General features: G+C 49.9%; 6 protein-coding genes across 6 annotated transcripts; 3 read left to right on the top strand and 3 right to left on the bottom strand.

Moving 5' to 3' along the window:
- Positions 1–202: 202 nt before the first annotated feature.
- Positions 203–1,237, top strand: F4812DRAFT_435898 (L30e-like protein; the record flags this gene model as incomplete). The annotated part of the gene is made up of 2 exons (XM_047934799.1): positions 203–678; positions 842–1,237. The coding sequence occupies exons 1-2, from the start codon at positions 363–365 to the stop codon at positions 1,234–1,236; spliced, it is 711 nt and encodes a 236-aa protein (XP_047788410.1). The 5' UTR covers positions 203–362.
- Positions 1,238–1,957: 720 nt separating this feature from the next.
- Positions 1,958–3,246, bottom strand: F4812DRAFT_96928 (DUF1761-domain-containing protein). The gene is made up of 4 exons (XM_047939586.1): positions 3,172–3,246; positions 2,660–2,719; positions 2,202–2,506; positions 1,958–2,115 (listed from the first exon to the last, which is right to left on the bottom strand). The coding sequence occupies exons 2-4, from the start codon at positions 2,670–2,672 to the stop codon at positions 1,981–1,983; spliced, it is 453 nt and encodes a 150-aa protein (XP_047788409.1). The 5' UTR covers positions 2,673–2,719; positions 3,172–3,246; the 3' UTR covers positions 1,958–1,980.
- Positions 3,247–3,590: 344 nt separating this feature from the next.
- On the bottom strand, positions 3,591–6,441 carry F4812DRAFT_435892 (NLI interacting factor-like phosphatase-domain-containing protein). The gene is made up of 3 exons (XM_047934798.1): positions 4,599–6,441; positions 4,308–4,536; positions 3,591–4,223 (listed from the first exon to the last, which is right to left on the bottom strand). The coding sequence occupies exons 1-3, from the start codon at positions 5,781–5,783 to the stop codon at positions 4,069–4,071; spliced, it is 1,569 nt and encodes a 522-aa protein (XP_047788408.1). The 5' UTR covers positions 5,784–6,441; the 3' UTR covers positions 3,591–4,068.
- A 604-nt stretch (positions 6,442–7,045) lies between these two features.
- Positions 7,046–8,926, top strand: F4812DRAFT_96849 (nagb/rpia/CoA transferase-like protein). The gene is made up of 3 exons (XM_047939585.1): positions 7,046–7,252; positions 7,316–8,404; positions 8,472–8,926. The coding sequence occupies exons 1-3, from the start codon at positions 7,155–7,157 to the stop codon at positions 8,566–8,568; spliced, it is 1,284 nt and encodes a 427-aa protein (XP_047788407.1). The 5' UTR covers positions 7,046–7,154; the 3' UTR covers positions 8,569–8,926.
- On the top strand, positions 8,851–12,085 carry F4812DRAFT_96832 (uncharacterized protein). The gene has a single exon (XM_047939584.1). The coding sequence runs from the start codon at positions 9,391–9,393 to the stop codon at positions 11,683–11,685; it is 2,295 nt and encodes a 764-aa protein (XP_047788406.1). The 5' UTR covers positions 8,851–9,390; the 3' UTR covers positions 11,686–12,085.
- Positions 12,086–13,677, bottom strand: F4812DRAFT_96777 (acyl-CoA N-acyltransferase). The gene is made up of 2 exons (XM_047939583.1): positions 13,050–13,677; positions 12,086–12,950 (listed from the first exon to the last, which is right to left on the bottom strand). The coding sequence occupies exons 1-2, from the start codon at positions 13,360–13,362 to the stop codon at positions 12,487–12,489; spliced, it is 777 nt and encodes a 258-aa protein (XP_047788405.1). The 5' UTR covers positions 13,363–13,677; the 3' UTR covers positions 12,086–12,486.
- Between the last annotated feature and the right edge of the window lie 25 nt (positions 13,678–13,702).

Below are 13,702 nucleotides of genomic sequence, written 5' to 3'. Positions count from 1 at the left end.
GACGGGACTCAAAGGAGTAAAGAAGAAGCAAGCTCCAAACTAATGGCTTAGCTCCACCGCATGTACTAAGCCCCTGTCGATTGGAGACTAAAGCGGGAATACCCCATCGCACCGAAGCTTCTGATTGGTTAAATTCACTCCCCGCGAAAAGTTGCTAAGATTTCCTTTCCTATCCAGTCAGGAAAAATTTCCAGCTCGAATTTTTTTTTTTTTTAACTGATCGGTCAATTGATACGATTCGAAAATTGATCCGTTGAGATCCAACGTCCACCCACGCCAACAAAAACCCCCCATACCGCCTTGACTATCGAACCACGTGTATTTTACGTTCCCATATTCGTCAAGCACAACAAATAGACAAGATGGGGTCGACGAAGCCAGAGAAGGAGAAGAAGGACAAGAAGGACAAGAAGCGCAGCGAGGCCGACGGCGTGACGAAGTCGAAGAAGGACAAGAAGGAGAAGAAGGATAAGAAGGAGAAGCTTAAGACCGCCGTCAATGCCGCCCTCGACGAGCAATTAGATGCCGACACCTCGGTCTCCGTCGCCGTCGTCAAGGGCGGCGAGGAGAAGGTCGCTACTAAGGTCCTAGTCCCCGTAGTCGGTGCTCTGGTACCCTTCGCGAAGCCATTGGCGGACGAGAAGGGCACCAAGAAGATCATGAAGACCGTGCGGAAGGGTATGTCTCTATCACTCCTCCTCCCCCTTCACCCCTCCCCTCAAAAAATATCGTTCGTTTGCACGGCGGTAGCTCCATGTCTTTTTTTTTTTTTCTTCCCCACGCATTTCCTACCAGTTCAACCCACACACAAGCGCTAACGTTGATTTCTCTCTAACTATAGCCGCGAAGCACAAGATGCTGAAGCGCGGCGTGAAGGAAGTTGTCAAGTCGCTGCGCAAGTCCCCGGCTAGCGGACCGGGCAACACGTCGTTCCCGGGCGTCGTGATCCTGGCCGGCGACATCAGCCCGATGGACGTGATCAGCCACATCCCCGTGCTGTGCGAGGACGTCAACGTGCCGTACATCTTCGTCGCGTCGCGCGCCGAGCTCGGCGCCGCCGGCAGCACCAAGCGGCCCACCAGCGTTGTCATGGTGACCGAGAAGCGGACGGGGGGCAAGAAGGACACCAAGGCCGAGAAGATCGACGAGGAGGACGCCGAGGACTTCGCGGAGGCGTACAAGGACTTGGTCAAGCTGGTCGAGAAGGAGAGCAAGCAACAACTCAAGTTCACGTAAAGTAAGCTTCTCCGTTTTTATTACTTGCGGGGCGTTATCTACCTCCTGTCCCTCTTGCTATGAAAAAGAGAGAAATACAGAGAGAGAGAGTATTTTGTATAGGAGATCAAAACCATTCGACTCGACGTGGCTTATTTACTACCTAGCCTAGGAATTTCGGCTTCCGGGTGGCTCGTGAGTCGCGGGCGTTTTTTTCTTCGCTTGTCCTTTGCAAAAGCATCCAGAGGTACCTAACTTAGGTAGGTATCTATCTTCGGATCAAAAATGTACGTACTCGTTTCGGTTGGCTACATATAGGCGTAGCCTCTGGCGTTGGGGGGAAACAACTCATGTTTGCGTTGGCGGATCAATTAATCACATTGATTCAAAAAGAAAAAGAGAAAAAAATCGACTTCTCGTCCGAGTCCAGAATCAAAGTGCGCCTTACATGTGTCAAATACTACTTACCGTTCCACAGTCAGTAGTTCATAGTTCAAGATATGAAAACAGATGGGGTCAATCGATACACACAGAAAGATGATCAGGTTTAACAGGTACCTAACCTTGATTAGGCAGTTATTCATCATGAAACATTTATTATTCATTTATTTATTACCCTGGCCCGAGGACAGCTCGCGAACCTGCATGCGGGGGCTTTCCTGGCAAAATACATCCATCATCATCAAACCCGTACCGCAGGGAAATAAGAAGAAAAACTAATACACGTAAAGGTCCTTCGAAATATTTTTGCAGCTAGGTATTAATTTAGTCGAAAGGGTTGGTTCGAGTACCCCACCAGGTCAGGAATAGAGACAGACCGACGGTCTCTAGGATCTTTGCCGTGGCGCCGACGGCGACGGTGTCGAGAGGTCGCTTTTCGGTGAAGAGCTGGGTGAGGTACTGCTACGATGTTAGCTTTTATTTATTTTTGACCTTTCTCTCTTCTTTATATATATAGGAACAGGTATGGATGAATGGGTACGTACCGTAGGAGCGGATGTGGCCGCGAAGATAAGAGCGCCTAGGTAAGCGGCGCCCTTGTAGCTCAGAGTGCCGGTAGCGTTGATAAGCGCGCCGACGCCGTACGACTGCAGGGCGGAGCCGACCAGGGAGGTGCCCAGCGCCGCGGCGGCGGAGGAGGCTTCTCTCGACCGGAGGAACTCCTCCTTGGTGTTGGCGGCCTTGGCTCGCTGGTAGGTCTGGCCGAACAGCGGCGACAGGACCGCCAGCTCGATGCCGTGGTTGAAGATGGTGCCGAGGGCGATGGCCGAAGGCTTGACGGGGGGGAGATCTGTAATAAGAGGTTGGTGCGCGTCAGCTTTTACAAGTCCATAGCTAACAGCTAGTTGATGGCCGCGCCTCAGAGATCTGAAGACTCGAGAGACGGTTATGAGGCTGGCAACTGTTTCTTTTCAGAAAGCAAAAGGAGGTGTTTTGTACTTACATTGAAGAGACATGATGACGACGGTGGTTGTGGTGGTGTTTAGTGTATAGGTTAGGTAGGCTTAGATAGTTATTAGGGATAGATGATTATAATTGAAGATTAATTCGAACCAGTGAACCAGTGTCTGTAGATAGTATATCCGCTGATGATGAAATTCTTAATGGTGTTGTGAGATCATAGAAGAAGGGAGGAGGTTGAGAAAAGGTCTTCTTATAACGTCAAAGGTACGGCACTGATGACGAAAACAACATCCAGATTCAGATGGCGTAGGAACTTGGTATAATCCGAGGCTTTAGGTACTTACACACTGCCAGACTTACCTCTTGCAATGAGCTTACAACGAATTGGGACTACATAGATCCCGGTTTCGTAACGTGCAGAGTAAGTATTGCAGCCTCTTCAGCAACAAGGTCTCGGCTCGTAGCTCAACGTGACGTAATAGACATCTTTAGATGTAGGTATCTTAGATACATACCTCTATGTAGGCATCACGGTATCACGGTATCACTAACCTAGGTATTGATTGGGTCGTGGGGCTTAAATGGGCTATGAGTCGTTGATCTCAAAACGGGTTCCCGTCTACCAAGCAGCCAAGGTAAAGTTGAGTTTATTTCTTATGAATTGTGGTTGGAGCTGTTACTTACTTACTTCATTAGGTACTTACGGGTAGATGCGGTTATATTCTACTTGGGCATATATCAACGTAGATGTTAAGGTACATGTTACTCGTTAACTAGGTGCAGGTGCTAAATGCAGAAAACCTAATTGGAAGGTTGCGACTACATTCCGGACCCACGAGGTGACATTCCACGGCCGTGGATACTAGGTATATCTCCTTGGCAGCTCAGGTGAAACATGAGCAAGGCCCACTTTTTTCGAATGTGGCTTGAATGTTACCGGAAGCAAATACTAGACTTAACCGTCATAGCTTTGGTAGCTCACGAAATGATGACGATGTGAAATTGTACGAATACCCCCATTTTGCAAAACAAGGTAAAGTCCCAATTTTTGAATAACAACTGGCATTTACTTCCCTTTTCACCTTTTCATCATTTCCCCGCTGACGACTGTATCGTTATAACTGCATCGGACTTAAGATACGTCTCTCTCGTACGCTTCAAGTGTTCTCACGGTTTACCTTGCTGCAGGACCCCAACCTCTTCCGCAGTTTACCGCTTCCGCTCCCATTGACAAAAAAAGTACGTACAATACACAATATTATATTAACGCCATAACGTAAGTAACGTAGACCTGTACAACGAAGCATGTAATGGTGTGTAAAAATAGAGCTCCTTGGAATGCTAACTCGGTATAACGAGTCCTTCTCCCACCAATACCAATTAACACCCGCTATGTTCTTTTGCCTTTCAAAAAGTTTTTTTTCTTTTTTCTTTTTGATTTCGTTGTCTTCACGTCATCATATGCTGTCCGTCTTCTCCGCCCCGCAATGCAAGTAAAGCTCTAACATCAGAAACGTACTGCAATCCCTCTAGGAGAGGCACCAGGTGCAATAAATCGTTATCCGTAGGGTCACTGATCCAGCCTTGGATGGGAATCGCATTATCTGCACGTGTACATTCTCTAGTTAGCAGACTGAAAATCAAGCAAACTTAATATGGGGATAGATATTCAGAGGATATCCTCCTACCTTGGTGGAACATGTAGCTTAAAGGACTATTGTCCAGTATCATGACTTTGCTCAGGTCTGGTTCTATTGAGCTCAGATCCTTAATAAATGCGCCGTGCCTGAATGTGCAATGCTGTCGGTAGTATCTCCCAGAAAAGAACTTCCTCTCCGATTCCAGCCAGTCGATAACGGGGTCGGCGTATTCCTGTACCGAAGCAGTGAATACAACGAGATTGAACCATTTGCAAACCTTCATAGCCCATGATTAGCAGAATAGTCCAGAACCCTATTAATATTGATTGTCGTCCTCACCTTTCGAAGAAACTCGTCGCAGTGCGGCCGCTTATGAACATAGTACAGGATAGGATGTTGAGGTCCTAGGGCCTGCTGGCCTCCGTTTCCGACATACGTTGTATTGAGCCGCACTTCAACCATGTGCCCCGAGCCCATTCGGCCTCCTTTCGACATGCTGTGTATCAGAGTCTCGTCAAGATCCAATATCAGTGTTTTCAGTTGTTTCGGGTCGAGAGGTTCGTAGGGAACGTAAGAAGGTTGCCGACGAGGAATTAACGGTCTAGGAGGAGCAGGAGTTTTGGGGTACTTTGTCAAACCACCGATAGGCGACGTAGGGGACTTCAGTTGAGCCGACAAATCTGTTGAGGTATCGCCGCTGTTGGTGCTACCACTAGTACTTGTAGACTGAGCCTTCCTGTGTTTTCGCTGCCGCATAGCCTCGTCGTTGTTCAACTTAATTCTTATCGATCTCCTTGTCGACGAACCTTCTTCGGGGGGATCGAGAGACTTAGACCGTGCATGGCGACCGGAAGAAGCGGAGCTACGGCGGACACCTTGATTTCTGCTAACCATATCCGATTCCGATTCCGACGATAGACCAGAGGATGACGTCCCCGAAGAGGGCGTCGGCCGGGAGGCCGCGAAAGCATGCTTTCCTCGTAACCCTTGATGAGAACGTTTAGAAGAGACTTGCTTCTCTTCATTGAGCGCGACGCTCTCGTGGTAGTCAGCTGCTAGTTTGCGCGCGTCGCCGTCGTAGATACCAAAAAGTGTTCCGAATTGTCGCAAGGGAGCGAAGTTCCCTCGTTCGTCATAGAAGCAAGCAACAAGGTAAACTCCAGGTGCGGCGATAGTAGACAGAACCAAACGGATAGAATTTATGACGTTATTTGCTATGCGCCCCGGGATAACGTGCCACGCATAATAACGGATATTCGCCTCCTTAACATCGCTTTTATCTAACAATGGAGTCTTCTCGTCTACGCTGAGAAAATTGGTTACGTCGCCGTCCCTGTTATATGTGCCATCGTTTGGTTGGGTATTAGGTGCGCGGTTCTCGCTAGGCGATGTTTCCTCGGGGGGCGTTGGGTTGTCATCAGACTGAGCGACAGCCAAGCCTATATGACTTAGGGAGTTTGATCGCGAAGGGGCGGGACTCGAGGTCGGGGAGACGCGCGCGGATATTATATTGAGGGAGTTCATCTTCCGGTCGACCTGCAAGCCATGAAGAACCGATTATGCCCGCTAGATAACAAGCACAAGATTCGCGAGAATTATTATTGACGGTTAAAAATATTTGGTGGAGGGCGACGGGGGAAGGTTGGAGAAAAAAAAGAAACAAGACAATTCTAATTCAAGGTCGGTTCCAGGACGGGTTGAATTACCCGAGTCGCGTTTGCTCCCGTGCTGAGGCTGGTGAACGAATTGTTCTGTATGGGTTTGGTTTTGTATGATCTAGAAATTTGGCGATGTATTGTACAAAAAAAAAAAATAAAAATAAAAATAAAAAGAATAAAAAATAAAAAAAAACTCTTTTTTTTGGTTTTCCCTTTTCAAACCTCGGTTGGAATAGGATCGCCGAAAGCTACGCGCAATAGTGATGGTGGAATCTACTTGCGTTTTCCAAATATTTCATTCCTGCTAGTGGTATAATAAGATAGTGGTATAATAAGAATAAGCGTATGGTATGGTATGGCAAGGTGGTTTTAACAAGCTTTGTCGCTGCTGTTGGACAGATTCAAGAAATATGCAAGTCGCGAAATGTTGCTGATGTTACAGAGTGCAAGTCTTTATTTGGTCTAAAGAGAGCTTTATTAGAAGCCTCACTTCTTGAAGATTAGGGGAAGTAAGTAGGGCAAGTTTAGGGAGTTTAATCCGTATTGCGATAGAGTTGCTGAGCACCTGGGCATTACAGCTGCGCCGGGGCCCAACAGAATAGAACTATTGGAGCCAAGACAACCCACAAGGGCCACCGCCGTACCACTGGAAATTAGCGACATAGTCCCGCTTTTTGCACTATCCCTCGTATGTACACCTACCTTCTCTAGGTTAGGTAGTGGAGGTATGTAGATAATACTTAGGTACCTCTTAGATAACCCTTCTTTCAAAGAGCAAATTGGTCATCACGTGTTGAATGCCTGCGCCCGCAATGTAACCGACCCCGCCATGCAACGGAGATACCCTAGTAAAATATCCTGCACGTACGGAAGGTACATTCAATTCGTATGTATTATGTAGATCCGGTTCATCTTTGTACCTTTTTTTTTTCTCTTACAATTATTTGACTTGACTCACAATTCTCGCAAAACCTCCATACCTTCGACAAATCTGCAAATATTTTGCAATTATCGTCCATTACGGAGGCACTAAACTAACTTGATACGAACGTCTGTTCTAGTTGGTTCTACAATACCATCTACACCATCTAGGCGCTGCTTACCTCGCTCTATTTGCGCCGACCAATACTATCTTCAAGATCGTCGCACTAGTTGTCGAAGCTCTCCCTACACAACCAAATACCCCTCCAAAGAGATACTCTCGCTCCCCCGCAAAGAAACCTCTCGGCTACGAGAAATGGCACCTCCTAAGGGGGGCTATGCGCCCGACTTAGACAAGTTTCTCGACACATTAAAGAGTCGACCGGTAGATGCTTCAGTGGAATTTCTTATATCGTAAGCGAGAGATTTATGTGTCGGTGCTGTTAAAAAGCTGGGACTGACATGGGTGCGGTATAGCCTCTTGAAGCGACGACAAATCCGAGGCTCTGAATCTTGCGCGATAGCTACAGCACATATCCTACTTCAAGTTGCCGCCAAGGACAAATGGTCCGACGTAGATCAATTAATTGGGCGCGTACAGTTAGTCGGCAGGAAACTTGTAGCAGCGCAGCCTTATGAGCTGGTTATCGGCAACATCGTGAAGCGAGTTCTGGGATTAATACGAGATGAAGCCTCAGAAGATAGAAACGACACGGGCAGCGATTCGCCTACCGACAGAACTCCTACTTTGCCTCCCGCCATAACGCCTATTCCCCTCTCGAAACAAACTCGCCTTCCCTCGTTGCTTGCCCTCGGGTCCTTTGCCCGCACTCAATCCATGTTCAATCTTCTCTCGGATCCAGATTTCGTCCCCTCGCCAGGCTCCACGCCCAAGCTAGGGTCGGGTGCCTCAACACCACAGGGATATCCCCAATCTACAAATATACAGGCACTCAGGTCAGAAGTGATTGACGGGATCGAAGAAATTATGGATGAGATCAGGCAAGTTGACGAACAGGTCCAAGCCTACGCCGAGATTGTCATCCACCCAGGAGATTATGTTTTAGTTCACCAACCCTCAAGAACGGTTCAGAAGTTTCTCTCGCGGGCTGCCTCGAAGAGGAAGTTTACCGTGTTTCTAGTTGTCGATCCTTCCGCAGCCTCCACCGAAGATGATCCGTACAGCTCCCTACGGAAAACTTTGTCATCCTCTGGATCGACCGTAGTAAACATTATGAACGTTGGCCTCATGGCTTATATGTCAAAGGTCAACAAGGTCATCCTCGGAGCTCGAGCAATCACAAAGAAAGGTGGAGTTATTGTTGACTCCGGTGCTGCGGTTATCGCTCGAGCTGCTCGAGAGCAAGGCCGGACAGTTATCGTGTTAGCTGGTGTGTATAAGCTCAGTCCTGATAGTCGGTTTCACGACGAAGGCCTCGTGGAATGGGGTGACCCCTCCAAGTACGTCAATTTTGCAGACGGAGAAATGGTGGGGCAGGTAAGAGTTAAAAATGCCATCGCTGAATTTATTCCTACCGACCTTGTTAATACCTATATTACGAACTTGTAAGTGATTGCTTCAGAGCATGAGTTATTACAAGCTTAGGTAGCCATTGCTAACCTTCCATTATAGGGGCGCACACTCTAGAGACCACCTGCATGGTCTTATAGCTGATCATTATAAGGAGGAGGATATTAACTTTGATCTCTTTGGTAAAATCCAGAGATGATTTACTAGATAGCACAGCGTCATGTGTACCATCATGTCTAATTGCGACGCTCTATGGTAGTCATGTAGGCAATGTGAAGGTGGATATTTTCTCGTAGTAGGAGATATTCCTCCGAGTAGGACCGGCAACTACCTAGGTACCTAGGTTAGGTACATTCCAGCGATACAAAGCTCGTTCGAATACCCCGGTACCTAGTTTTGACTCATATTTGAGGCAGCCTTGCGTAGGCAAGGGTGTTGTAATCGTGGTGGCCGCGTCACCTACTACAATAGCAGGTGGCTTCGCATGCAAGTGCGGGGGTTATTTTCGAACAAACCGCTGACAGAGTACTATTAGTAGGTCAATAGAACGTGGGGTGGGTTGATTGACAGAAGCTTAGCTATCCCTCCACTCGGAATCGAACGAATCTCATTCGGGGGATGTTGCCTCCAGGGCTGAAGAGAGAGGTAACCTTCCCTAGAGGTACCCGCACAAGCCGCGGACCGGGTCTGATTGTCTCAACAAGAGAGTTGAAATAGCTCAGTCCCTCATAATTAAAAAGCGGTCCTAAACCACATCGAGTGTCTCGATCTATTTTCGTGTTCAAATGCATACAAATCCATTTCTTATAATCACATAACCTAACTTAAAAAGTACCTACCTACCTCCTTTTACACTTGACATCGGAGTTCCGAGGTTGTTACTGGTGAATAAGGTACCACCAAGCTCATCTTTCACAAGTACATAAGATACCAGGCAGCCATCAAAGATTCAGTATACTACCTCCTCTCTTCCTTCACAACAGCAACATCATCGTCATATTTCTATATCAACAAAGGCACGATGGACGATATTCCGCCGCCACCGTATACCGAAACGGACATCCGCTCGCATTCAAGTCGGCCGCCAGTTACTCAACCTGGCGTAAACGATGACGATGCCTCTGTTACTACATCATCTCATGGCACTACAATCTACACTCCACCGGAAACCCCACGAGAATCTCATTTCAACTTCCCTAGCAATGATGATCATCATACAACAGCTTCTGCTCATTCCTACTTTGAATTACGCCATACTCTTCGAAGTGCGACCGGCGAAAACTTTGTAATCTCGCTAGCAATCACGGAGAACGCGTCTCCAGAAGACTTCCCCTACCCGGACTGGGCAAGGGAACACGATACCACCGAGCAAGATTGGCAGACATTTCTTAATTACCTCTTGCCAGACCATGCCTCGCGAGCGAACTCACATGTTGTCGAGCGTAAATTGCAGGCTGAAGATGAAAATTCATCGTCTACGACCGAGAGAAGCATTGCCGAGGCGCAACTAGGCCAGATCAAGTCATCTACTAATTTAGCGGCGCAGTCTTCGCATGATCTCGATGCCATGATCCACGAGTGGAATGATGGCTTCTTTGGCCCTAGGGGCGTGACTATAGAGAGAACTACGCCTCAACCCACCAGCACATCGCAAGAACCAGGTACCCAACAAACCCCCCCTGTTGAACCCCAGCCTCAACCTCAACCCCAACCCCAGGGGCAATCTTCCAGATCATGGTGGAACCCCTTCAGGCCTTTCGAGGCGAACAACCGAGGCATCCGCATGGGGGGTCTCACTATCGACAACGACCGCGTATCTTTCGGAGATTCGTTCGAAGTAGATCGCAATGGCGTACGTTGGGGCGGTCAACAATCCGCCAGCCCTGGAACCCGTGGCTTTCCTCCCGGTCCCGATTCTTTTGGTAGCTTCCCGGAAGGAAGAGGTTTTGGTGAACACGGGACTGCACGTGGCCGCAGACGTTGGCGGCAAGATCACCATAGCCACCATGGCCACCAGGGATCGCGCGACCGCTCACGCAGCTCGAGCTCTGGCGCTTCATCCTCGTCAGACTCAGATTCATCTTCCAGCATTGGCAGTATTCCCAATTGCGACGACTTAAATGATTCCCAACTTCCTGTTGCCAAGCAATCGATACACTCATGGCTCGACCATCCAGAGCAACCTGTGACCAAGAAGATGCTCAAGGCGCTGCGCTCCGACATTAAGGCCGCTAAAAATGCTCCTCCTCCAGTCGACGATTCGGCATCGGGGTTCAATAGGGAGGTGACGCGCCAGGAGGTGCGACAGCTACTCGCGAAATTCAAAGTTCTAAAGCGGGAGCAAAAGCGAAAGGCGAAGGCTTTGCGTAAAGAGAAAAGAGTCCAGAAGAAAGAGCTCAAGCGCGAGCGCCGAGAGCGTCGCAGAGCCGAAAAGCGAGAACGGCGGAACGTACGCCACGATGTCAGAAGTGCCGAGCGCGAGATGGAAGGGCATCCCAGACGGGACCCCGACGAGCCCAGACCTTTTAACCCTTTCCGAGCGGCGGACATGCCTAGTTTCACGATGCCCAGCGCGTCTGCCCCCCACGACCCGGTGGTCGCACCGAGCTTTCCGTTCGGCCGACCCGGGTTTCCCTTCGGTCGCGGCGGCCGGGGGCGAGGCGGTCCTTTCGGCGGTCCCCACCTGCGACACTGGGAATCGCACATCCGCGACGCACAGCAGCAAGCCCACCAGGCGAGGAGTCACGCCCGTCAGCAAGCCGAATTGGCAAGAATCAATGCGCAGCAGCAGGCCGAACAAGCAAGAAACCTCGCGCATCAGCAAGCGGATCGAGAGAGAACCAACGCACAGGCGCAGGCGAGCACGGCGCGAGCCGAAGCGCAGCGGGTAGCAGAAGCGGCCTGGGCCCAGGCCGCACTCGCCACGCGAGCCGCCATCCCGCCCTGGGGCCCGACGCTGCGCCGTGCGGTCCTGCCGACGAACGACAAGCTCCGGGCCGCGGACTCGCTGGACGCGCAGATCACGGGCAAAGCGCACTCGCTGAGGGCGCTGCGCGAGGCGATGGAGCGGGAGCGCACGGAGGCCGCGATGCGTGGGGGCGCAGCAGCAGCAGCAGCAGAAGAAGAAGAAGAAGAAGGAGAAGGAAGCGAGGATAAGAAGGGCTCGAGCAAGGAGATGCAGGCCGAGGCCCTCGAGAGCGAGATCGAGAGGATGCAGTTGGAGATGGAGAGGTTGAGGTTGGAAGGCTTGCAGCTGCAGACTGACGAGCAGCTTGCGAGGACGCTGCAGATGCATGAGAACCAGCGTATCGTATAGATGGGGCCATAGAGTTTTGCATCGTCGGATTAGGCGAAGTGATACTCAGGGGGGGCTGGGTTTTTTCATCAACGGTCATTACAATTTTCCCCTTGCCTCAGGTAGGTACCTGGGATGAACGGGACGGGACGGGACGGGACGGAACTACAGGTTATATCGGCACGAGAATGAGGATAGGGAACTAAGCCGTTAATGAAAGGAGTCGGGAGTTTGCTGGCTATGGCTATGATTTGCTTCCCCCGAGAGACTGAGTGAGAGACAAAAGGGGGAAAGGGGAATATACGCGAGCTTACAGTCAAGTTATGACATCTAAGTAACCTCTACCTCCTAGATAGGTTTTTATAAAGACGATGATTTCACCAAGAAAATGAATACCTACCTATACCTTAGGTAGATATAAATCTCATAAAATACTTTTCTTTCTGCTTCCATGCCCGTAAAAAAAAACACGACGAGTCTTCTGGGAATATGTACACGCAACAGACTTCTTGAAGGGGAATCTGATCTGATCAGATCTATGCTGACTGACCCCTTTCTTTTTTCCGGGGCCCCGGTGTGCAAATGCTATTCAAACTGATCGCCACACTACCACCTCAAGACAACCAATCCTAGAACCACGCGGTATGGTTCCCTCCAGAGAGCTGAGCTATCTTCCACCCTTCCACCCTCCCCCCCCTTTCCGCGGCACAGCCTAGGTTAAGTAGGTTCGGTACGGTACGGCGCTTAACCTAACCTCTCTTCTTCCTATGACAAGTCCACCCTCGTTCCTTACCTCCACCCACACCTATCCTCTCTCCTCCCTTAGGAATGCTTACTCTCGTCCTTCTCGACGAGAGCCTGCACGCCCAACGCGCGGCCAACCTTAACCTTGCGCTTGGTCTCCTTGGGCCTACTCGGCAGCTGGTCCTTCTTCCCATTCTCCGCCTTGCCCACGTCTCCGACGGGGTCGCCCTCGTCCGCGTTAGCATTTTCTTCTCCTCCATCCTCGGCATTGCTATTATTATTATTGTTGTTAATGTTGTTGTTGCTCTCGGCATCGGCATCGTCGTCCTCGGCGTCGAGCTGGGCCTCGCGGATCTGCTCGCGGATGGACGACAGGTCGAGCCGCATGCAGTGGGCGTCCTCGCCGTCGGCGTAGTACTTGGGCTCCGTCTTCTCCTGGTCGAACCCCAGCGTCTTCGTGTACAGGTGGATGGCGGCCTTGTTGGACACGCGCACGTGCAGGCTGACGTATTGCGCGCCGAAGGTCTCGACCATGGCGAGTTCTGTTTTCCTGGCACGTTAGCAAATTTATACGTCTTTTTTTTTTCATTCTTCTAGGAAGAAAAAGAGAGAGAGAGAGAGAAAGAAAGAAGAAGACTCACGGCTCTGCCTCATGAGCTTCTCGGCGATGCCTAGCCGGCGGTGGGTGCGCATGACGGACAGCGAGGTGATGTGGCCGTGCTGGACGCCGTCGGCAGGCTCCTCCTCCATCTTGGCGAGTACGTAGCCGACGATCTTGGGGTAGTCGTAGGCGGTCTTCTTGGGGCGCGAGACGTCGACGGCGACGTAGCTCAGCTGCGGCCACGACAGGGCGTGGTACAGGTAGTATTTCATGAAGTAGTTCTCGGGCAGGTTCTCCAGGTTCGCGTGCTGGATTAGCGGGATGTCCCGCGGCTCGAGGCGCCTGATATCCATTGTCTGTTGTCTGCTGTCTTGCCTTTCTTCTTCCTACTTCTTGTCGACTTAATTGGTTGGTTTTGTTTCTCCCCCCTTGCTTCCTGCTACAGAGAAAAAAGGGCTTTGAAGTTTCGACTGGTTGATATTTGTTGTAAGGTAGTTAGTTTGTACGTAGTTAATGGTAAAGGTAAAATAAGCTGTAGCTTATGACGGCTTTGGTAGCTTTAGGTAATGTTCTTATGTCCTTATCCCAAAGACGCACAGCACAATTAAACCTTGGGGCATTATCGATAATATAGACTTTTGGCGGGGTTACTTCCGCTTGTATTGGGTGCTCTTATTAGAAATACAAGGTACC

This window comes from Daldinia caldariorum (genome assembly GCF_022478825.1).
Source record: "Daldinia caldariorum strain CBS 122874 unplaced genomic scaffold F4812scaffold_13, whole genome shotgun sequence".
NCBI classification, from domain to species: Eukaryota; Fungi; Ascomycota; class Sordariomycetes; order Xylariales; family Hypoxylaceae; genus Daldinia; species Daldinia caldariorum.
Note: the sequence above shows the minus strand (reverse complement) of the source record. Positions and strands in the feature narration are given on the sequence as shown.